Source organism: Ictidomys tridecemlineatus, chromosome 7 (genome assembly GCF_052094955.1).
Source record: "Ictidomys tridecemlineatus isolate mIctTri1 chromosome 7, mIctTri1.hap1, whole genome shotgun sequence".
Lineage (NCBI taxonomy): Eukaryota > Metazoa > Chordata > Mammalia > Rodentia > Sciuridae > Ictidomys > Ictidomys tridecemlineatus.
Window position 1 is genome coordinate 145555624 of NC_135483.1, and position 26357 is coordinate 145581980.

The 26357-nt window shown below is 35.7% G+C and overlaps 1 protein-coding gene across 2 annotated transcripts in view; it reads right to left on the reverse strand.

Moving 5' to 3' along the window:
- Positions 1–26357, reverse strand: part of Pde11a (phosphodiesterase 11A) — a 381907-nt gene that overhangs the window by 187495 nt on the left and 168055 nt on the right. For both annotated transcript variants that reach the window (XM_005324647.4, XM_078017653.1), the window contains exon 6: positions 1532–1664. In XM_005324647.4, coding sequence (XP_005324704.2) covers positions 1532–1664 — 133 coding nt within the window. The remainder of the gene's footprint in view (positions 1–1531; positions 1665–26357) is intronic.

The window sequence follows — 26357 nt, forward strand, 5'->3', positions numbered from 1 at the left end:
TGGGCATACTAGAAAGAGCTGAACCTAGACTGTGAGTTCATGCTCCAAGGTAGGTGCGTCTAAGCCTGATGCTCAAGAAGGAATAGAAGGGCTGGGGATGTGGCTCAAGCAGTAGCACACTCGCCTGGCATGCGTGCGGCCCGGGTTCGATCCTCAGCACCACATACAAACAAAGATGTTGTGTCCACTGAGAACTAAAAAATAAATATTAAAAAATTCTCTCTCTCTCTCTCTCTCTCTCTCTCTCTCTCTCTCTCTCTCTCTCTCTCTCTTTAAAAAAAAAAGAAGGAATAGAAAATGTACAGAAAAACTCTCCTCTGGGGGAAGAGAGTTCCAGACAGCCACAGAGAAGTGTTAAAGGAATTTAAAATTTCCCTTGCACAGATCTGCAAAGGTGATCTGACTCAAGTTATAGATTAGACTTAGATACCAGCCTTCCTGACATCATTGTGTCCCTGCCAGAGACAGTTGAGGCAGCACAAAGCCAGGTGAAGAGGACAGTCTATAGAGTCAGATAATAAGGCTGATTCCTTGTCTGTCTCCAGAGCCATGGACAAGCTCTCAATTTCTGTAAAACAGGGATGATGACTCCTCCTTTTTGGCATTGCAAAGATCAAAAGTTCAGTTGTTATTATTACTAATCTACTCTGTCTTGTGTAGGCAGTGTGATCATTCTGAAATACAACTCAGGCATCTCCTGCATTTAGAACAAAAATATTAGTTCCCACTGTGACTATTCAACCTATTAGCATAGCTTTCAAAGCTTTTTGGTAATCTGGACCTGCTTCGCTCTCCATCCTCATCAATTGTGGCTCCTCAACCCCGTTTAAAAAAAAAAAACCCAGTTCCCCAATTCCCTGTGCTTGTTCAGCTTTGCTTACAACACATATTCCTCTTATTCTTGGCCACCAAGAGAATCCTGCTACTCTTCAGAGCTCAGCCTGGCAATCTAGAATGGGAAACTTTATACATATTTATTTTCTCTACATAGTATATATATTTATGCTTAGACACACATATATCCACATAGAACTTTTATAAGCTTGTATGAATTTATCTGTATGATGCTCTGTATTATCTTAGAATGTAAACTGTTTTAATATATTCTGCATATCAGCAAAATGCACCTATATAATTAACACTAAATAATAACATTAACCAATTTACTGTTTCTTGGGAGCAATTTTGAAAAATATGGTAGTTACTCCAGCATCTGCTGGGAAATAACTATGTTATATGCACATTTTATTATTAAATATTTCATAGCTCAATATAAAGTACATCTAATCATAAAAGAGTATCAGACTGAGGATAGTCTTTTTGCCACCAATGAGGGTAGAAAAAGGAAGTTTTCTCTTAGTCAAACAGTTAGCATATTAAAACTCAGACTACAGAGAAAAGATGCAAAAGAATTGCCAATAAATTCAGTGGGTATTGTGGATCTATAAGATTCCCAGTTTTGCTTCAACTAGCAAACTGTCAACATTATGACCATGGAACCTAATGATGGCAACCAGAGAAGGCCTCTTACCTCAGCATCGAAGCGCGGATCCTGGTAGGCATCGCTGATGTTCACAGGAAGGCCTGTTGAAGCAACCAGCTCAGCAATACTGTTGTTTATTAGCCAGTCGGAGTATGATGACTTCTCCATGCTTTCTTTGAAACTGCCAGAGTACCATCACAGGCAACAAGGAGAAAAATGTAAGTTTATTTGAAAGTGAACCCAACAAAACTATACAAGTAACAGGATTATCTGTACTCATTAAGAAATTATGATGACATTAGTCACAGAATAATCATAAAGTAATTATCAGTAGCTACTTCAAAAAACCTTATGTATTATTTTTATAATGTCAAATCCCTGAGTAGAAACCATAGATTCACTATGATGCAGAGAGTAACTCCAGGTTATATTTAGACCTCCAAATAGGCAGATATAAAGCTCATAATCAGGTACTAAAAATTGACAATAGGACACCATTGCACTGAACTCTGCAGCCTGCCCGCCTTAACTGAAGAGACTGGATGCTTTGCGACCAAGAAAAGTGAAATTCAAGAATGGGGGGAAATCAGGAAATGAATTAAGAACTTGCAAAATTTTAAAAGTAGCAAAGAACAAATCTAGATTATATAATCTTAGTAATTATTCCAGTGACTCTACTAAGTATCTGAGTAATTATTATAGTCTTGGAGTACATGTTCCTCTTATGAAATCTCACTTAAAAGTCTGTTATAGGGGCCTGGGGTTGTGGCTCAGCGGTAGAGCACTAGCTTAGCACGTGCGAGGCCCTGTATTCTACCCTTAGCACCATGTAACAATAAATAAATAAAATAAAGGTATTGTGTCCAACTACAACTAAAAGATAAATATTAAAAAAAAGTCTGTTTTAGGGGCTGGGGTTGTAGCACAATGGTAGAGTGCTTGCCTAGTGCGTGTGAGGCACTGGGTTCAATTCTCAGCACCACATGAAAATAAATAAATAAAATAAAGGTATTGTGCCCATGTACAACAAAAAAAATATTTTTAAAAAGTCTGTTTTAATGTACCGGCTGCTAATATAAATAATTTAAATTATATCCATACTTAAATTGAACAAGGAATTTTATGCTAAATGATTTTGTAAACTTTCCCTTGTATCATTTTCATGGCAGACATTTAATTTATATAAATGATGTGAGAATTGGTAAGATTGCTCACTCTTTCCCTCCTTTCCATTTTTCTTCTACAGGTACATATTGAGCACTGATGCAAAATTGAGCATTTTAAAGGAAAATTTCCATGGGTAATGTTTGATTTGTGGTTTGAGAAATGTCAATTGAAATCATGTGAATGAACACAGGAATCTGAGTTTTCCAAACTACATTCTGTGGTGTTCATGAGTGTACTACAGTAAAAAAATAATTATACTATTGACTTTTTTAGTCTAAACTGTATTATACGTAATAAAATACCAAATACTGTTCATAGTAATAGTTACGATGCCATAATGTTCCCGTGTGGAATTTATGCCATACTGAGAATGCTGAGAAAGTGGCATGGAAAGGTCACCAAATGTATGAATACGTGGAAGCGTAGACATTATTTACCATCATTAGCATATCTCATCTGTAGAGATTGCTGGTCTGTGTCTGATAAGTTTAGAATATATTTGTGATGTTATTCATCCCTTACTGCATATTAAACATTAAGGGTACATAAACTTACTCTCTATGGATCACCAACTGAACAATGGAAATGTTAATGAAAAGCTGAGTCTTTTAGTTCTCAAAAAGTATAAAGAAGTATAAAGACAGTACTTCAAAAGATAAAACTTTATTTCCTAAAACAAAGACAACAAAAAAATCCATATTCTATTTTCTCCTTGCTACTTTAAAAATTATTCATTTTTTAGTTGGACACAGTATTTTTATTTTATTTATTTGTTTTTATGTGGTGCTGAGGATCAACCCCAGAGCCTCACGCATGCTAGGCGAGCTCTCTACTGCTGAGCCACAACTCCAGCCTTCTCCTTGCTACTTTATAGTTGTAAGAAATGAAATTTTAGATTATGCTTCAATGAAAGCAAAATACAGAAACATGATTATGTACCTGAAATGAGGATATTGACTTAATGTAGTAACTTCTAAGTTTACAAAAGGGTGTGGATTGAATTCTGACATTTTTTTTTCAGGGATTATTGGCTGGTCAGTTCATTCTGTACTGTCTATACTATAGTGTATGCTACAATTTTTTAAGTTCTCTATAATTGCTGGCTGCGGTGGTGCGAGCTTTTTAATTCCAGCAACTTGAGAGGCTGAGGCGGGAGGATTGCAAGTTTGAAGCCAGCCTCAGCAACTTAGTGATGCCTTAAACAATTTAGTGAGACCCTGTCTCAAAATAAAAAATAAAATAAAAAGGACTGAGGATGTTTCACAGTGGTTAAGCACTACTGCATTCAGTCCTTGGTACCCCACTCCCCCCAAAAAACACTCTATAATTAAGCAGTTTGGAAAGTGCTGACACAGTGTGTGCTGTGGAGGGTGGGAAGAACAGCTGCAATGGGATCTGGGAGGAGTCTGAGTAGGAGGTCAAGGGAGGAAACTGAGACATGATAGAGTAGAAGGAATGGGGACCAAAGAAGGAACTGGTTTTACCAAGCAGCAACAAAATCTTCTAAGCTGGGTCTTTCAGGATGGGTAAGAGTTTAGCAAGAGAGATTGGAGTGGTGAGGAGGAATTACTATAAGAGTTAAAGACAAATTCATCAGAGTCCAATGGTGTGTTCTTAGCAAAATGAATACTCACATGGTGGGGAGGTAGATTGGAAAAGAGGGTTAAGGCTTAAGGGTGGAGACTTACTGAGTTGATGAGACCTTATCAAGCAGGGAAATGATGGGATTTGAGGTGTAATTTTAGGAAGTCTAATCAGGAACAAGGAGTGAGAGAGGGTGCTAAGAGAGACTGAGAGTGGGAAGATGTCCTGGTAGACTAGGAAGTCACAAAGGTGGGAGATGGTGATGCTGGCAATGCAAGAGGTAATGCAGAAGATTCTGCAGGGCTTGATGGACAGGCAGTGGTGGCTCACATTTTCCTCCTGAGGGCCTGTTAGCAGAGGGAGTTGTTCTGAGGAGTGGGAAGATGGGGAGAGATGATAGATATTCTACAAGTCTGAGACATGTTCATTACTAAAAAATCAGAACCAAATCAGTTTTCAGGATCGAAAACACTGATGGAGAGGTAAGATGGTCTTCAGGGAGATAAAATGGATGAGACTCCTCAGGAGAGATTTTGTGGGGAAATCTAGATGTAGGGGAAGAGAGAAGCCAAAGGCAGCAATAATGGGGGAAGGGAGGAAGAGAAAACATAAATTTATCATTATCCACTATGGGCTAAGGGCCTCCCTAAAAATCAAATAAAGGTGCCGTCAGCATCAGGGAGGGTTTCAGGAAGATGCCGAAGTTGATAAACACATAAGTCTGAGCTTCTGTCAAAGGAAGAGGGAGAAAAAAATCACTACTTTAGATCATTAATAACATTAGACCCCTACTTACAGAATCCCAAGGAAGATAACATGGCAGAAATACTTGGGGGGAGCAGGGGCTCCTCAAAGACTCATGTGAAATCTAAGCACGTAGAGTCTGGTTCATTCTGGCTGCATGCTGCACTGAAATCATTCTAAAATTCTTGACCACTGTAGAAGGTCAACTGGGCAAAGCACCTTTGGGCTGTTTCTAGAAAGTATAAGCTGTGGTCTATACCCTTAGAGAACTTGCTATCAGTTGAGGAGATGAGAAATAAACACACTGACATGTGAACAACAAAAAATTTAAATTCCCAATGAAAAAAATTTGTCACATGGCTGTGTTGCCAAGTTGCCAAGTCAACTGAACCAATTATGAATGCTGAAGAAGTCCAGGGAGGGAGAAAGGACTTCTGGCACTGGAATCTAGCTAAACCTTCAGACAGGAGGTAAGTCTTGGACTGACCTAGAGCTGCAGCAATGCAAATGGATTATCTGAAATTACCTCTGCATTTGTCCAGTTTAACGTGGCATAGGTACATAAATCAAGGTTTAGGGTGACAGAATGTTCAGAGTGACTGGGAAGTTGATTTGTCACTCTTGATATTTACATCATTGTCTTAGTCAATTTGGGCATTTATAACAAAATACCATAAACCAGGGTGGCTTATAAATGGCAAACATTTGTTTCTCACACTTATGGAGTCTCGAAGACTAAGTCTAGAGCACTGGCAGTTTGAGTATGTGGTGTCTTCTTCCTGTATCCTCACATGGTGGAAGGAGTGTGGGATCTCTCTGGATCCTTTTTTATAATCCCATTCATGAGGACTCATCTATGTGATATAATTACCTCCCATAGGTCCCACCTCCAAATATGCTCCTATTGAGAATTAGGTTTCAATATACAAATTTTGAGGGAAACAGATATTCAGACCATATAGCAAGTACGTTTTCAAAATTTGTTTAAAGTGTATATGCTTAGACTGGGGATGTAGCTCTGGTAGAGTGCTTGCCTAACATGCGCAAGGCCCTGGGTTCAATCCCCAGTACCACTAAATAGATGAAAGAAAGAAAGAAAGAAAGAAAAAGAAAGAAAGAAAGAAAGAAAGAAAGAAAGAAAGAAAGAAAGAAAGAAAGAAAGAAAGAAAGAAAGAAAGAAAGAAAGGCAATCTTATTTGGCTTTTGCACAAGTTCAGTCTTTCAAATCTTAATGTTCTACTGTAACACAGAATCATGACACTGAATTACAGCTTTCAAAACCTTGCTTCTTATCTTTTTTAAAGGTAATTTTGTGTTATAATTCAGAACCTGAGTTTCTTTTGGAGTCAGACAAGCCTCATCCAAATGCCCCCTTGGCCACTCTTCAGCAAAGTGATCTCAGGCAGTTATTTATACTTCATTGTAAAATGGGTATACTATTACTACCTAGTTATTGTGCAGACTAAGGTAATAATTTATGCCAAATATTTAGACTAGTATGTAGGTCATAATAAGCATTTTTACAGCAAATTCTGCATGTGACATAATTACTTGGCACATTTTGTCTTATAAATTTAATCACAAAGGAGAGAGCCCAAACAATTTCTGATTTTTGAAGGACACCCCTGGCTTAAGCAGTTAGTTATTACATAAAGATCATACAGGTCAACTCTCTCTGATTTATGAGGACCCTCTAATTTACTGTGTTTTTCTTCCTTTAATTGATTGCTGTTGGAACAGGACATGGTTAGGATCATGGACTCAGCCACAAATAGTTGCTCAGATTCTGCCCTGTGCAGGAATCCCTTATAATAGGAATGGGTAGGGACTGAATGCTATGCATGTTTATGTCCATCTAAAGGGGATACCTTTCTCTAATTCTCAAGAGATGCTTGAATGGTTGTCAATAGCCTGCTTCAATCTTCAACACATCTGACAAATGGGCATGTAACCTCAAATTCAATACCTTCTGTACCAGGAAACTCACTGTTTATAAAATATTCCATTGCATATGTGGCAGCTCAATTTTCTTTATAATAATCATCATCCTTTGTTCCCAGCCCCATGGTTTGTAGCCGAAGAGCATAGGTCTCTCTAGTAGCTCTTGAAATATGGCAATAATCAACACATTCCCCATGGTCTTCCACTTAAGGTTGTTCCATCCCAACCTATCTCTAGTCTTTTCAGCTGCTCTTCCTGTGGCATGCCTTCCTTGTTCAGACCATACAAGCAAACCACATAGTCCTGCTTGCTAATGATCCTCTCAGGGATCTGAGTCAGATGAAGGTAGGATGATACTTTTTATTTTAGACACTGTTCCCACCAGTCATATTGTTCATTTCCAATAGATCCGTGTGTGTGCGTGCGTGTGTGTGCACGTGTGTGCATGTGTGTGTGTGTGTGTGTGTGTGTGTGTGTGTTCTGCTGGGGATTAAACCCCATGGCTTCCTGCATCCTAATTAAGAATTATATCACTGAGCTACTTCTCCAGCCCAGTAGATCTTCCTTTAAATAGGATTTTGGGAGCTCACTTTAATATCCAGAATTGCATTAATCATATCAGGAGCTCAAAAGAATCTGACCGGAAATAGCAAAGGCCAATATTAAGATTTTTATATTAGGCCCAATGAAAATAAGGAATGTCACCACAGTTTGGAAATACATCTTTAGCTGGATTACTCCTGGGGTCTCCAGAGCTTGAGGATTCAAATAAGTTTATGTCAACTCTAATTTTCTCTATTTTCCATGCATGGGGATGTATGAATGTAGACATTTCTGAATAAATCCTCCTCCTCATACCCTCAGTTCCTGGGGAGACATTCTTTCATTCAAGGGCCCTCCCCTCATCAAAGCCCACTGCTTGGAAAACACTCAAAGGAGGCTGACCATGGGCTTCAGGAGGGCCAAAGGTTCATGAGCAAGAGAAGAATGTCCTCCCCCAATTTCTTTGTAGCATTTTGGTTCCTGGATCCTAAGATCATATTGCTTGTCCACATTGTCACAAGTTTCCTCATTACTTGGCTTCTTTACCTCCTGCCCACACCACTCTCTGTACAAGTAGTGATTAGGCTGGGCTGACCTGGACTACAAATATGTCCCCTGGTGCCAAGAACCCATGCATAAACTCCTTCCAGCAAGAAGACCCTTATCAATTGCCTCATGAATTTCTGGTGTGAGTGCTGGTGGGTGCACATGTGTGTTGCCAAGACATTTACTTCACACCAGTGCACAGAAAAGAGAGGGGAAAATGCCTTTGAATTCTTAACACATTCGTTTTAAACCAAAGTCCACTTGAGAAAACATTCAAACGTTCCTGAAGTTTTCCTGTTTCTTAAACAAATCATTCATTTATTCATGTGTAATAGTCATAACACAATTTTGACCCATGTACTGGGAATATTCTTTTTAAAATTCTGACTTGAAGGAAAAAAAATTCAAAAAAAAATCATTGAAAAAAGAGTCTTAGAAAGTGAAAGAAATATCATTGACATCTAAACTTAAGTGAAACACAAAAGAGGAAAAAAATCACTACTTCACAGCTTTTTAAAAAAAAACTCTAAAAAAAAAAATTAAAAAACAGACTTCTCTAAGCTCAAGGATTTGTTTTAAACTAACAAAGTAACTGTAAAGAAATCTTATGTTCTGTTATTTTACAAAGATCAAGGGCAGAGGAAGATGGAGGTATTTAAGTGAGTTTCATATAAAGGGCTGCAGTTTAGATCATCCTTCCTCAGAGATGTCTTGCTTCCAAATCTGAGACTCAAACTGACTTTAAAGAGATCTTCATGAGCTCAAATATTATGACTGTGGAGTGTGGGGATAAAAGAGAATTGCCCTATTACAGAAACACATATGCCTGCAATGTGACTGTCCTGAAGTGAGTCCAAGGAAATAGACATAAACCTCAAGGCTGACAAGTCACAGAGCTGTGTTGGAGGTAAATCAATACAAGCAAAACAAAATAAGACAAAATAAAATACCCAAGGACAAGTGACTTCAACATTTCCAACTATAGATTAGTGAGAACCACCCCACCGGCTCGCGAGGGAGCCAAGGCCCAGGTCCCGGTCCAGGACGGCTCCTCTGACCCTCTTGGGAGCCCAGGCCCAGGCCCAGGACCACCCTGCCAACCTGCGTGGGAGCCAAGACCCAGGCGCTAGCCCAGGACCACCCTACTGACTGGTAGACCCACACCTGAGCCCAGCCCCAGGACTAGGACCACCCCTGCCTATCAGTAGATCCACATCAGAGCCCAGGCCTACCCCATCTCGGGACACTGCAGCCATTGCCATATCCCTCCCCATGCAGTAGCCTCCACCTTGGGACAACAGATGGGGCCTGGAGGCAGCTGCATCTCCAAACAGGCAGCCCACCCTTTCAGCCCCATCTCTGAAAGTGGTTGCATCCATCTTGGGACACCACAACTGCTATCTTGAGTTATCTCTGCTATTGCCACCACTATCTTTAGTTGAAGTAGGATTTATTGTGGGACACCAGCTGGGGTCTAGAAGCTCAAAACCAAAGTGAGGTGCAGGTAAACTGGAGGGACACTATAAGATTACAGGGTAGAAGCTGTAATGCCTCAGACCCACAGGACAAGAAAGGAAAACACATAGAAAACATGAAAAAACAAGGGAGAAAAGTGCTCCAAGCAAACCAAGATACTGCAATAATAGAATCCATGGACAATGCAGTTGATGAACTGTCCGAAAAGAAGTTCAGAATGTACATAATTAAAATGATCTACGAATTAAAGAATGACCTAAGTAAGCAAACACAGGCAAAAATTGATCGCTCCAATTAAGAGATAAGAGAGCAAATACAGGCAACCATTGATCACACCAATAAAGAAATAAGGGAGCAAATACAGGTAGCAAAAGATTACTTCAAAAAAGTGATACAGATTCTGAAAAAAAATTCAGAAATTCTTGAAATGAAGAAAATGATAAAATGAAATAAAAACTCAATAGAAAGCATCACCAACAAACTAGATCACTTGGAAAACAGAACATTAGATAATGAAGACAAAATGTACAATATTGACAATATTGTTGACCACACAGTGAAGATAGTAAGAAATCATGAACAGAACATCCAAAAATTGTGGGATAACATCAAAAGAACAAATCTAAGATTTACTAGGATAGAGGAAGGCACAGAGATTCAAACCAAAGGAATGCATAATCTCTTCAATGAAATAATATCAGAAAATTTCCCAAACATAAAGAATGAATTGGAAAATCAAATACAAGAGGCTTATAGGACACTAAATGTACAAAATTACAAGAGATTGACACAAAGGCACATTATAATGAAAATACATAGCATACAGATAAAGACAGAATCTTAAAAACCACAAGAAAGAAGACTCAGATCACATACAGGGGGAGACCAATTCATATCTCAGCAGATTTTCAACCTAGAACTTCAAAACCAGGAAATCCTGGAGAAATATATACCGAGCTCTTAAAGAAAATGAATGCCAACCAAGAATCTTATATCAAGCAAAATTAAGCTTCAGATTTGATGATGAAATAAAAACCTTTCATGATAAACAAAAATTAGAAGAATTTACCATGAGAAAGCCTATGCTACAAATCATTCTCAGCAATATATTCCAGGAGGAGGAAATGAAAAACAACAATGAAATTCAGCAAAGGGAAGAACTACACTAAAGGCAAGGCCCATCAAAGGAGAAACTAAGTCAAGTTAAAAACCAAAAATAAACCAAATGACTGGGAAATATAAATCATATTTCAATAATAGCCCTGAATGTTAATGGCCTGAACTCATGAATTAAAAGACATACATTGACAGAAAGGATTTTTTAAAAAAAAATGCTGCCTTCAAGAGACTCATCTCACAGGAAAAGACATCCACAGACTGAAGGTGAAAGGTGGGAAAAAAACATATCGCTCTCATGGACCATGTAAACAAGCAGGGATTTCCATCTTCGTATCTGATAAAGTGAACTTCAAACCAAAGCTACTGAAAAGGCATAAAGAAGGACATTTCCTACTGCTTAGGGATTCATACATCAACAAGACATACATATCTATGCCCCAAACAATGGGGCAGCTCTGTATATCAAAAGAACCCTTCTCAACTACAAGAATCAAATAGACCACAGCACAACAATACTGGGTGAATACACCTCTGTCACCACTGGATAGATCTTTCAAACAAAAACTGAACAAAGAAATTATAGAACTCAACAATAAAATCAATTAGACTTAACAGATATATATAGAATATTGCATTCATCAAAAAGCGAATACACTTTCTTCTCAGCAACACATGGATCTTTCTCCAAATAGATAATATGTTATGTCACAAAGCAAGTCTTAGAAAATACAAAAAAAAAAATAGAGATACTACCCTGCATTCTATCTGATCATAATGGAATGAAATTAGAAATCAATGATAAAATAAAAAAATAGGAGCTATTCCAATACCTGGAGACTAAAAATGTGCTATTGAATAATACATAGATAACAGAAGACATCAAAGAGGAGATTAAAAAATTCTTAGAGGTAAATAAATGAGAACTCTGATACAACTTATCAAAATCTATGGAACACTATGAAGGCAGTGCTAAGAGGAAAGTTCATTTCATGGAGTTCATTCATTAAAAAAAGAAAAAGTTAACAAATAAGTGACCTGACATTACTGCTCAAAGTCCTAGAAAAAGAGGAACAAGGCAACATCAAAAGCAGTAGAAGATAAGAAATAATTAAAATCAGGGTAGAAATCAATGAAATTGAAACAAAAGAAACAATTCAAAAAATTGACAAAACAAAAAGCTGGTTCTTTGAAAAAATTAAATAAAATTGACAAACTTTAGCTACCTTAACAAAAAGAAGAGAGAAAAAACTCAAATTACTAAAATTCTTGATGAAAAAGGAATATCATAACAGATACTATTGTAATACTGAAGGCAATTAGAAACTATTTTGAAAATTTATACTCCGGTAAAACAGAAAACCTCAAAGACACCGACAAATTTCTAGAATGAGTTTGGAAGGGTTCCCTCCTTTTCTATTTCATGGAATAATTTGGAGTATTGATATTAATTCTTCTTTGTAGGTCTTGTAGAACTCAGCTGTGAATCTGATCCTGAACTTTTCTTGGCTGGTAGGGTTGATTGATGAAGCTATTATCATCCTGACCCCAAAACCAAGCAGAGACACATCAAGAAAAGAAAATTTAAGACCAATATCCCTGATGAGCATTGATGCAAAAATTATCAGTAAAAAATATGGCAAATCACATACAAAAATGTATTTAAAAAAGAGTGCACCATGATCAAGCGGGGTTTATTCCAGGCATGCAAGATTGGGTCAACATAAGGAAATCAATAAATATATAATTTACCACATCAATAGACCATAGAATCATGTGATTATATCAATTGATGCAGAGAGAGCATTTGACAAAATAAGTACCCTTTCATGTTCAAAACACTAGAAAAGCTAGGAATAGTAGGAACATACCTCAACATTGTAAAAGCTATCAATATTAAACCCAGAGCCAACATCATTCTAAATGGATAAAAATTGGAAGCATTCCCTCTAAAAACTGGAACCAGACAGGGATGCCCTCTTTCACCACTTCTATTCAACATAGTTCTTGAAACTCTAATCAGAGAAATTAGACAAATAAAAGAAATTAAAGGGATATGAATAGGAAAAGAAGAACTAAACTATCATTATTTGCTGAAGACATGATTCTATACCTAGAGGATCCAAAAAAACGTCACCAGAAAACTTCTAGAATTAATAAATGAATTCACCAAAGTAGCAGGATATAAAATCAATACCCATAAATCAAATGCATTTCTGTATACCAGCAACGAATCCTCAGAGAAAAATTAGGAAACTACCCCATTCACAATAGCTTAAAAAAAAAAATAACTGGGAGCCAACTTAACAAAAGAGGCAAAAGACCTCTACAATGCAAACTACAGAACACTAAGGAAAGAAATTGAAGAAGACTTTAGAAGATGGAAAGCTCTCCCATGTTCTTGGATAGGCAAAATTAACATTGTCAAAATAGCCATACTACCCAAAGCGCTATACAGATTCAATGCGATTCCAATTAAACTCCCAATTTCATTCATTCCTTATAGAAATAGAAAAAGAAATCATGAAATTCATTTGGAAAAATAAAAGACCCAGAATAACCAAAGAGTAAAGTAGGAGGCATCACAATACCAGAACTTAAAACTATACTACAAGGGCTGGGGTTGTGGCTCAGCAGTAGAGCATTTGATCCTCAGCACCACATAAAAATAAATAAAAACAAAATAAAGATATTGTACCCTCTATAAAAAAAACTATACTACAAATGAATTTCATCTTCAGCACCACATGAAAATAAATAAATAAATTGAAGGTATTGTGTCCAACTACAACTAAAAAAATATAAATAAAAAAGTAAGTGGATGTTGATCCATAATGGAGGGAGGGCATGGGGAAAATGGGGAACTTTGGGCAAAGGAGCGGGAGGGAAGGAAAAGGGTATGGGGGGCAGGAAAGATGTCAGAAAGAGGGCAGAAGCTGTAGGACCAGACCTAGAATGCCCTAATGAATGGATGTGAAGGACTTTAGAACAGAGAAAAAAGGGTCAATTCTGTTTAGATTGGGAATGGTATTTGGGGAACCACTTCACAAAAGAAGTTGGCCTTAGCCCCTCTTTGAAAGATAAGTCAGAATTCACCTGTAACAGAAAGGAGATAAAATACACTGCAGACAAAAGGAGATAAAATACAATGCAGCATGAGAAAAGCTGTATAAGGGTTGGGTTCTCTATATTGGAGTAGTGAAGAGTAGAGCTAACACTGAGGATACATGGTGGAAGTGATAATAAGGCCATAGTAAAGAAAACAGACAATATATTGTGTGGTTCTACATCTTCTAGATCTTATACCCCAATCTGTATGTTTATGCGACCACTCTCACATCTGTAACATCAGCCCCTTGGATCCTAAGTGCCCCTTGTCTATCTATCCAAATATTTTGTGGACACTTCCTAGGTATCCTGAGGTACCTGAAATTTAACATTTTCAAGAATGAACTAACACACTCTCCTTAATGTTGTGACGATCATTAAGGAAGACTGTGACCATTAGAATGGGAGCACAAGTTTCAACATACACACAATTTAGTTTCTTAATGTCAAAGAATGATTGTCATTCATTCTTCTGGCATCTTGAGTTATTATTCAGTAGGTATAGGTTCCAGAGTCAGCAACTCAAAAGAACTATTTGGGACAGTTATTCCTCCTCTTCCTCCTCCTCCTCCTCCTTCCTTTGTAAACAAAAATTTATTTTCTATCCACAGGTTATACAGGGTAGTACTTATTTTGTTTCATTGACCAGAGGTCAGTCTCAACTTTGGTTCACAAACAAAAACTTCATTCTTTTTTCTCTTTAGGTAAATCTGTCTATCCCTGGAGGCCTCCCTGAAGCCTCCAGCTGTTCAACGTTTTTGAAGCCTTCTTTTAATTAGGAGATTAAGGAACTTAGTCAATACCAGTGGGGCTCAAAGCTAGGACCCCAGGACTGGGACATTAATAATCTCCTACTGGCCTCAGTATCTTTGAAGGCTATGGCACAAGTCTTTTTATCCTTTAAAGGAGTTGAGAGAGAACGTAATTAGCAAGCAGAACCAACCCATAAGTCCTTACACTGTGGCAGGCAAGGGAGATGCTCTAAGTTGCAGGAGTTCTGGAAGTTTATCATGCCCTGTGTATGAACTTGCTTGTCTGAGAACACTTCACCACACTCTCATTTCTCTCATTTCAAGGTTTCTATCTTATCAGAAATTAAGACACAGTAAACAACAAACACATTTTCTATCTTTTTGTTTCCTCAAGTTTCATTAGAAGGATTAGGTTTATCACCCCCAGGAGTGGTGTCACTTTGGAAAAGTGTCCTATATATCTCAGGTGGGTGTTAAACATCACAGCTGCAAGTGGTTGGCATCTACCACTTGACATCATATAGTGAAAGCTACTTGGTTTCACAGCCAAACAAATCTGTTTTGGTTTTTGTGTTTTATTTTAATTTTGGTCAACATTTCCTAAATGTGAGATGACAGATAAATGTATTATTGGAAAACAGGAGGAAAAAACAAAACCATTTCACAGGGCTGTTTTGAAGATTACAATAATATGTTAATGAGTACATGGCACATAGAAGGCTCTTGATGAATACCAGTTCCCTTATATCACAAAGATTTATCTTTTCATAAAAAACACAGAGGTGATGTATGTTGTATTTATTGCTTAACTACTATGGCAGAAGAGATATAACTTTTTTTTTAAGTACTTGCAAACTGAACCACCCAGGGGCACTTAACCACTGAGCACATCCCCTGCCATTTTTACTTTTCATTTTGAAAAAGGGTCTCACTAAGTTGCTGAATTTGACCTTTAGCTTGAAATCCTCCTGCCTCAACCTCCTGGGCCACTGGGATCACAGGCATGAGCCACTGTGTCCAGCTAGATGCAACTGTTTTTGACCATGGACTCATTGTCAGGTGTGGAATGGTCCCAGAGAGAATATGTGCCAGTTGGGAAAATTGCTGATCATTTTTGCATAGTTACAATTCTATCCTGATAGTGGTTTCAAGTAGCCACATCATGTGTCTATGGGTGTGCTGTGGTCACCCCAAACATCTCCCCTAGACTGAAGGCACACTACATAATTCCTGAGCATGTGAATATCAAGTAAGAAAGGAGAAGTGGATTCAATTTGTTAAAATATTAGCTACAGCATGTTAAATGAGAGACCTATAAAAATAAGAGTGAAACATAAAAACCAACCATTAGGACTTCTGAGTTGCCATGATCTGTTTACTGCAGAGCATCAATCCAATGGACAGCTGACCTACATAGGCTACTTTAGTATTTCTGAGCTCAGTACTTTTTCAAGTGCCTTATTCATGGAATGTGTTATAGCTTTTATCCTCCCCTGTGACAGTTTTACTAGAGTGACAATCCCACAAGTTTGAAATAAATAGGGTTAACAAGAAGGTTTGTCTTTCATTTGAGTCTTTATGTTTAAAGTCATGAAAATTCACACAAAAATTATATATTTAAATTTTCTCTGCTTAAAATGTGAATATTAGATGTTTGAGAAATATGCTTCTTGAGTTTCTTAAGGTGAACTTGGAAGACATAAACAATTTTTTTGTTTGTTTCTGCAGCACTAAGGAATGAACCCAGGGGTGCCTTGCCATTGAGCTACACTCCCAGCCCTTTTAATTATTTTTTATTTTGAGTTACTGTCTCACTGAGTTGCCTAGGCTGGCTTCAGATGTGCATCTTCATGTATCAGCCTCCCAAGTCTCTGAGGTTACAGGTGCCACCACACCCAGTGATAAACAACTTCTTTACAAATGCTTCCTTTCCTTTATTGATATTTAATTCTTACAATTGACATTATGCAAATGAAGCATAGACCCAAGAAAGTTTAGAAATGTCTAAATTACACAGTTCCCTGAATGGTGTGCTTAGGTCAGGCATAAGGCCTTTATGTTCTGAATACTTTTAGGAAAAAGAGGCAGAAAATATCTAAGTGACTTTGTGGCAACAGAGTTTCCTGGTAAGGAAGTGGCCTCAAAAACAAAAGAGAGCCTCAGAACTCAGTCTCTGACACCAGTGTTGCCTTCCATTGAGCCAACTCAGATCTGCTGAGCCTCTTCTTTGCCAGATACCTGAAATGAGTATCCAGGGCATCTGGGATCTCTGAACTTTGATTAACAATATTAAATATTGGCATAATGATGTCCAGTATCCCTGAATGTGCCAGATAATAGAGAGTAAAAAAGAATATTCTGAGATTCTTATCATTTTAGCAGAGGGGCACAGTTAAAAAGAAAAAAGAAGATCCATGAAGAGGAAAGTAGAAGAAGCAGAATATATTCATGATCTACTTGTGGAAATATTCTGTTCTATATCACTGTGTAAGTTTGTCTAACATTTCTATTACCTGAATACTAGAGAAATAAAAGAGAGGGTAAAGAGAAAAGGTGAGAACTTTCAACAAAGTAAAGACTATTGAAAATTTGTTTCTCCATAAAAGCAGTGAGAAAATAGGAAAAATCAGAAAAAAAAAACCCAATTTTTCAGAATGCTAAAAATTAACCAAAGTCTTGCAACAATCCAAGAAATATTTACTCGGGATAAACAGTTGGGATTTCAGTAGGAATAGTGTGGTTTATGGCATTCTAATTTATATTATTTCCATCTCCCTTTCCCCATTCCTGAGTAGCTATGAAAACCAACCACTTGCAGAATAAGAATGCATTGGGAGCTTCCCCAAAGCTCCAACTCTGAGAATGTCTCTATTTGACTTTTTTGGCAGTTCAGTGGAAATTTCCACTCACAGAGCTTGTCTTTATTTGACTCCTCAGAGATGTTCCATGAGAACACCATTTACCCTTAAGGATATTTGTGGGGGGAAAATAGCAGCAATTATTTAACATTGGAACTGCCTTAGCAGTGATAACAGTTATTATTTACAAGATGATTTTTTTTTTTTACTTAAAACAATAAGCTTAGAAATGAGAGGCTACCAGAGAGCTTGGAAAGCTCTGATGGAAATCTAGGTACACACACACACACACACACACACACACACACACACACACCCCTGTATGAATGTTCAGGTAAGACCAGAGAAAGCCCTAATTCTCACCTCTGGCTGACCCTGAACCTGTGAAAACTAAATAAACTTGCTGTCAGAGAATTTAAGGCATAATCCACATACACGTGGTCCTCCTTATCAAAGACCAGAAATTTATGTTTCAAAGATTTTAAAGAAATCTCTGTCTAATCATTAAATCAATTAAACTGAATTCATTGAAACTCTTGTTGTCACGCCTAACAAAGGACACATATTTCACAGGATTAGTTTAGGAAAGTAACTAAAAAACAAAAAATCACAAGCAGAAATAATAAAAAGCTCTAGAATGAGGCGAGGAGATAGATCTGATTTCTAAAGTTTCCACACTCTACTATTTCAAATATTCAGTTTTCAACAAAAAAACAGTGAAATTTACAAATTAATAAGAAAGTATGGTCCACAATAGAAAAAGAAGTAGTTGGGTAGAAATTGTCTCTGAGTAAGCCCAGATGATAGACTTAGTAGACAGAGAATTTAAGTGAGCAATTATAAATATGTTAAAAATACTAAAGAAAGCCACATCTAAAGAACTATAGGAAAACATGAGAACAATGTCTCCCAATTAGAGAGTACCAATAAATAAGGATTACAAAAAGGAACAATATGGAAATTCTGGAATTGAAATGTTCAATAACTCAAATGAAAAATTAAGCCTCAAAAGCATGTTTGAGATGGTAGAAGAAGCACTGAGCTCAAAGATAGGTCAATTGGAAAGTCTAAATCTAAGGAAAAGAAATAAAAAAGAAGGAAGAAAAATGAATGAGTCTCAGACACACAGAAAATACCATAACACATACAAACATGTAACATGAGAATTCTCAGAAAGAGAGGAAAGAAAGGGACAGAAAAATATTTGAAGAAATAATTGCTAAAAACTTCTGATGTTTGAGTAAAATTAGCATGAATCTACATATTAAGGAAGTTAATAAACTATAAGGAAGATAAACTGAAATGGGTCCATATCTAGACACATAATAATCAATAGTCCAAAGACAATGACAAAGAGACAGCCTTGAAAGAAGCAACAATAAAGATGTGACTCATCACATATTAATGATCCTCAATAAGATTAATAGCTCCATGATCAGACACCATGGACACCAAAGGCATGTTAAATGATACATTCACATTGATGACAGGAAAAGACTGTCAAACAAAAATTCTATATTCAGCAAAGCTACTTCAAAAATAAAGAAAAAATTAAAACATTCTTAGATGAATAAAAATTGAGAAAATTTTTTTGTAGCAGAACTGTTTTATAAGAAATACTAAAGGGAAGCCTTCATTCTGAAATGAAAGGACACTAGAAAGTTACTTGAATCCATATGAAAAAACAAATAGCACTAATAAAAATAGCTCTAGAGGTAAATATAAAAGTCAGTATAATGTATTTTATAATTTTTCTCCTACTTCACGTAAAAATGATTGCATAATGCAATAATTATAAAACTCTTGGTGGGTTTATTGCATAAAAAGATATGTGTGTAGGACAACAATAACACAAATGAAGAAAGAGGGAACAGAGGTATATAAAATCAAAGTTTTTGTACACCATGGATATTGTTGATATTAATCCAAACTAGTCATTACAAATTAAGATATTAACTGCAATCCCAAGGGTAAACACTAAAAATATAACTCTCTCTATCTATATAATATATACATATATATTACATGCATATAATCTATAGTTACATATATCACATATATATATAATATATACATATATCACATATACATATAATATATACATATATTACATATACATTATATGTAACATATATAATGTTATATATAATATACAATGTATATGTAAAATATGTGATATATAATGTATATGTTAAATATGTAATATAAAATATATGTAATAAATAACTACATATATTATATATACACACATATATTACATTAGAAAATATTTGTTTAACACAAAAAGTCACTAATAGAGGAATGAAGAAGCAAAAAAGACAGAAACCAGGAAGCCTTTGCCAGAGCAATAGCAAAAGAAAAAAATGAAGGGTATCCAAGTTACTAAGAAGGAAGTTAAATTGTCCCTATTTTTAAAGTACATGATATTATATATAGAAAAATAATAAAGACTCCACAGAAAAACTGTTAAATCTGATAAACAAAATTCAGTAAAGTCACAGTATACAAAATCAAAATACGAAAATCAGTAGCATTTCTATACACCTAAAACAACTAGCTGAAAAAGAAAACAATCCAATTTATAGTAGCTACAAAACAAACCAAAAAATCCCTAGTAATAAACTCAAACAAGGAGGCAAAGATCTCTACAATGAAATCTATAAAACAGTGATGAAAGAAATTGAAAAGAAAATGGAAAGAAATCCCATGTTCATAGATTGGAAGAGTTATTATTGTTAAAGTATTTTAAGTGATTTTTTAAAACTGGGGGTTGAACCCAGAGTTGGTTTACCACTGAGTGACACCCCCAATCCTTTTTATTTTTATTCTGAGACAGTGTCTCACTAAGTTGCTTTGAGGTTGGACTAGAACTTGCAGTCCTACTGCCTCAGCTTCCAGAGCTGCTATAATCATTTCAAAATTTAAAAATTTCTGCAGAAAACAAACAACAAATATTCAAATTTAAATCCTACCTTATTACTACATTAAATTAAAGTGTATTAAACATGCCAATCAAAAGAAAGAGACTGGTAGAATGGATAAAATAACATGATACAACTATATGCTCTCTATAAGAGAAATACTTTAGATTTCAAGGCTTAAAGAAGTTTAAAGTTTAAAAAAATACAAAAATAATTATACCATGCAAACAATAACCAAAGGAGAGCTGGTGTAGCTATTAATATTAGACAAAATAGACTCTAAATGGAAAATGTTATTAGATATTTTAAAATGAATTTATAGTGATTAAGAATTAAACTAAGAAAAAATATAACAGTTTCTGACACATGTACACCTAACAAATGACCCTCTAAAATATATGAAGCAAAAACTGCAAGTGGTGAAGGGAGAAATAGATAATTTAACAATAATAGTTGGAGTCTTACATATTCCAACATCTGTAATAAATAAAACAAGTAGACAGAAAATTAACAAGGAAGCAGAAGACTTGAACAACACTATAAACCAGCTAGACCTAACAAGACATCTATAGAATGCACTTCCCAGTAACAGAATACACATTCTTCTCAAACACACATGGAGTCTTCTCTAGGACAACTCATATGCTAGGTCATAAAACAAGCCTTAATAAATTTAAGAGTTGATATCATAAAAGTATTTTCCAACCACAATGGAATGAAATTAGAAATAAGTAACAGGAAGAATTTGGGTAAATATTTATGAATGAAACAACACATTCTTAAAGAAGTAACAAGTTAAAGAATAAATCACAGCTAGGTAGATACAGCTCAGGGACAATATATATGTTTAGTAAGTACAACGCCCTAAGTTCATTCTCCAGCAGAAAGAAGGAAGAGGAGGAAATTAGAAATTATTTTGAAATCAAGGAAAAGAAAACACAACATAGCAAAATTTACTAGATTCAGCTGAAGCAGTCTTGAGGAGGAAATTTATAGTTGTAAATACCTGTATAAACAAGAAGTTTTCAAATGTGGAACCTCACTTTCTATCTTAGAGTAATCAAAGAAAAAGGAAGGGGGCAGGTAAGCCCAAACCAAACATAAAAAGAGCATAATAAGGATTGGAGGGGGAAAAAAAAAACAAACTAGAGAAAACAATAGAATTAATTAATTAAAAAATGATTCTTGGACAAGATAAACAAAACTGATAAACTGTTAACTAAGTTTACCAAGAAAATAAGGAAAAGGACTCAAATTTACTAAGAACAGGAATGAAAGAAGGAACACTACTACCAACTTTACAGAAATAAGACTGTAAGGGAATACTAGGAATAACTGTATGATGCCAATCTGTCTTCCTCCAAAATTTCTATGTCAGGACTTAAACCCCAAGGTGATGATATTAAGATGTGGATCCTTTTGGGAAGTAATTAGTCATGAGGGCCCTCTTCTCATGAATTGGATTGATGTCCTTATAAAAAGAGGCTTCAGAGAGCTGCCAGGCCCTTTCATCTTTTTATCTATGAAGACTGACCAAAAAGGTATCATCTTTGAAGCAGGAAAAAAAAAAAAGCCCCCACCAATCTCTGATTCTGTTGGTACATTGTTCTTGGACTTCTTAGTCTCCAAAATTGTAAAAATTTATATTATTTATAAATTATCAGGTCAAAGGAATTTTGTTAAGGTAGCATAAATAGACTAAGGCATATGTCAACAAATTAGATAATCTAGATGAAATCGAAAAATTCCTACCTAGGAAGGAACAAAATATTGAAACAGACTCAAGAAGAAATTAAAAATCTGAATAGATTCATAACAAGTAAATAAGTTGAATAAATAAGTAATCTTTTCACTGGAAAGGCTCAGTACCAGATGTCTTCACTGGTGACTTCTATTAGACATTTAAAGAGAATTTTCTTTAAATATGAATCTTTCACAAATTCTTTGAAAATTTGAAGAAAATCCTTCCCAACTCATTCATAAAGGTAGCATTACTCTAATACCAAAACCAGACAAAGATATCAAAAGAAACTAGGCCATTATATGAATGAAACCCCATGCCATTTTTCATAATGTCTATACTAATTTATATTCCCAATAATGGTGTATGAAGAATTCCCCTTTATCTGTATCCTCACCAGCTTCTATTTTTTTTTGGTTTTGGTGATAGACATCATAAGTGGGTTTAGATGCAAAAATTCTCAACAAAAATACTAGTAAACCAAATCAGGAGTATATAGGAGGATTATGCACTATGACCAAGTAGTATTAACCCAATTTACACCATATTAATAGAACAAAGGACAATAATTTCATGGTCATTTCAACTGATAAAACATTTGGCAAAACATTACACTCTTTCATGACACTCAACATTAATATCCAACAAAGTAGGAATAGAAGTGAATTTCCTTAACCTTTTAATTTATGAAAAAACACAGCTAACATCACACTTAATAATGAAAGACTGAAAGCTTTCCCCCAAAAACTATGAATGAGGCACCAATATATGCTCTTATCATTTTATTTGACATTGTACTAAAAGTTCTAGCCAGGACAATTAGGAAAGAAAAGATAAGTGTAAAAAAAATCCAGACTGGAAAAGAAGTAAAACTGTCTCTATTTGCAGGTAACATGATCTTATATACGGAAAATCCTAAGAAATTCCCATATAAAATATTAGAGATAATAATTGAATTCAACAAGATGACAACATCAAAGGTTCGTACACAGAAATCAGTTGTATTTTTGTACACTAACATTGAAAAAATAAAAAATAATTGTGTGTATGTGTGGTTCTCAAGCTAGACAAATACTCTCAAAAAAAATTTTATTTACCATAATATAAAAAACAATTTAACAAAATAAATATAAGATTTTAAAACAAACTATAAAACATTAGTGAATGAAATTATAGAAGATCCAAAAATTGGAAAGCCAGTATATACAAGGATTGAAATATAACCTTGTCAAGATATAATACACTCCAAATTAATTAACAGATTCAATGCAATCTCAGCTGCAATTTCTGCAGAGATTTACAAGCTTATCAAAAAAATAATATAAAAATGCAAGAGACCCAGAATAGCTTGTAGTTCTTCAAGTAATCTTAAAGAGCAAAGTTGAAAGACTCACATGTCCAGATTTCAAACTTACTTCAAAGATACAGTAATCAAGTCAATGTGGTACTGGTATAAGAAAAAACATACGGATCAAAAGAATAAAATTGAGAGTCAGGAAATAGACTCATACATCTATCATCAATTGATTTTTCATAAGGGTGCCAAGACAATTCAATGGAGAAGAAATAATCTTTTAAATAAACAGTCTGGAAAACTGGATATCCACATGTAAAATATCTCACAACACAAACAAAAAACTAACTGAAAGTAAATTAAGGTCTAGAGTCAAAGGCTAAAATATCCAAACTCTTACAAGAAAACCTGGGTGACAGTCTTCATGACCTTGAATTAAACAATTGCTTCTAGGCATGACACCAAAATCCCAAGTGACAATAAAAACATCTAAACTGAACTTCACTAATTAAAAATTGTGATGCTTTAATGGACACCATCAAGAAAGTGAAAAGAATCAGAGAACATGTATACAAAACATAAATCTAGAGAGGGATCTGTATCCAGAATTTCCAAAGAACTCTTGCAATTAAACAATAAAAAGACAATTAACAATGAAAATGGCAAATGATATGAATAATTACTTCTCAAAGAAGGTATACAAATGGTCAACAAGTATATACATATAAAGATGTTCAACATCGTTAGCCATTAGAGAAATGTAAATCAAAACCATAATGAGTTGTTGCTCTTATACCCACTGGGATTTCCATAATTTAAAAATTTAAAAAAGGAACATAAGTTTGATGACAATCTGGAGTAACTGGAAGACTCATACTTTGCTGGTGGGAATATAATGTAGTAAGAACACTGTGGAAAGTGATTGTTGCTCCAGAAGTTATACTATACACAAAGTTACCAGGCCATCCAATAATCTCCCTCCTAGGCCATACTGAAGAACTGAAAACACATGTGCACCCAAAAAATTTTACATGAATGTTCACAGAAGCATTATTTTTAATACTCAAAAAGTAAAGTCAGGAACTGTTGCACACTCCTGTAATCTCAGCAATTTAGGCAAGTGGATCTCAAGTTAGAGGCCAGCCTGGGCAATTTAGCAAGACCTAGACTCAAAAACAATGTGGTATATCCACACAATGATATCATTCATCCACCAGAAAGAAATGAAGGAATAAAGGGCATGATACAATATAGCTGATAACTTCATACTAAATGAAAGAAGCCAAACATAAGAGAGTACATGTTTCATGGTTCCATTTATATGAAATGTCCAGAATGGGCAAATCTAGGGACAGAAAGTAGATTAGCAGTTGCAGATTAGCAGAGGAGAATTGGAGGGTGGGTGCTGACTGTTAATGGGTATAGAGTTGTTCTTGAGGGTAATGAAAATGTTCTGGATTAAGAACATTTGATGTGGTTATACAACCTTGTGACTATAATAAAAACCACTGAATTGAACACCTTAAAAGGATTATTTGGGGGTATGTGAATTATATCTCAAGGGAAAAAAGATAGGAATAATTTACAAAGATGATACTTAAGGCCCACTTAATGCTGGGCCATGGAGATACCCCATTCATAACTTCCTCTAAAAGACAGGTAACATGACTTTGATTGGCCATCTCTGTCTCTGCCCCTTTTGATCTTGGATTCAGAGCTTTCCCTACTAATGTTTGAACAGGGCAAGGGTAGAAGCTAGGCCATACATATGGATCCATGAGTCTTCCAACTGGCAACTTTCCAGTTGAGTCCAGTTGGCTCAGGACTTCCCACTGGCTGGATAAAAGACTTTTTCCTAACAAGGCTGTGATCTTATGCTCTTGCAAAGATCACTCCTTTCTTTGCTTTGTGCTTTAACAGAGCATTGTAGTCTAAGACTCTCTCCACCTACCCCTAATCCTGCCTTCTTTATCCTTCACGGCCATTTCCTTTGAAAAATCTTCTGTTCTTCTAATCTTGGCATGCACTGTCTGGAGGACAGGAACTGACTCACTAAGGTATATCTAAAAATGGCTCAAGGACAGGGCTTGAAGAAATGTGACTGAGTGAAGGGCTTTGGTAGGATGGAATATATCTACTCTATAAAAAAAGAGTGTGGGGGCTCTATCCTGTGCCCAGGATTCCAAAATTATATTATAGAACACATTTTATTCACTAGTTACTAAACAGATATACTTAAAAAAAAAAACTTACATAAACAAACCGTACTTCAAGGTGCCTAATTGGAAGGATAATATGAATGTGAGTGAAGATCTGGAATGCTTGAGAAATAACCAGTTTTACACAATCCCTGTATTTAAAAATGACCTATATTGGTATTGACTGAGGCCACAAGCACTGCCTGAGTAAATCAGACAAGGTAGAGACGTCCAAAGCAGTGTTTCTCAAACTGTGAGAACAAAGTGGTAAATCATGAAATCAATTTTATGGGCCAGGACAGCAGAGTATTTTTTTTTCTGTCTTTTTTTTTTAAGGATAGATCAGAACATATAGATGTATTAAATGTAAGTACAGTCTCAAGAAATTTTTGGTTTAGATATGTATGTACATTTTTGTATATATTTATACATATTAACTAGGTCTAGATATTCGTGGATCACATTTTAAAGATACTGAAAGTCATGACCTAAGGAATCCACAGTGAAGCCGGCACAGTGGGATTCACAGTAAACACATTTAGCACCTTCTCCAAGACAATTTCTGATTCCCTCAAACCTTGCCAGAGTCACATGCTTCTGAGTGGTAATGTACAAGTGGGTGAATCACATCAGATTTTCTGAAAGTGAGACTCTTCCTTCAGGCCCCAAATCATATTCATAAACTGACTAGGGGCTATAAATCACCTCAGCTGAGGCAGCTATGTTTCAGGGTTGTAAAATAAGTAATATGGTTGCAGGGTATATTCACAGTACACTCAGGAACTGACAAAATCTTCACTCATCATACTTGGTTTCTCTGGTTTAATCCAGTCTATTTGAAGAACAAAGTCCACTGGACAAAAACAAAGGATAGTCACTGAGAGT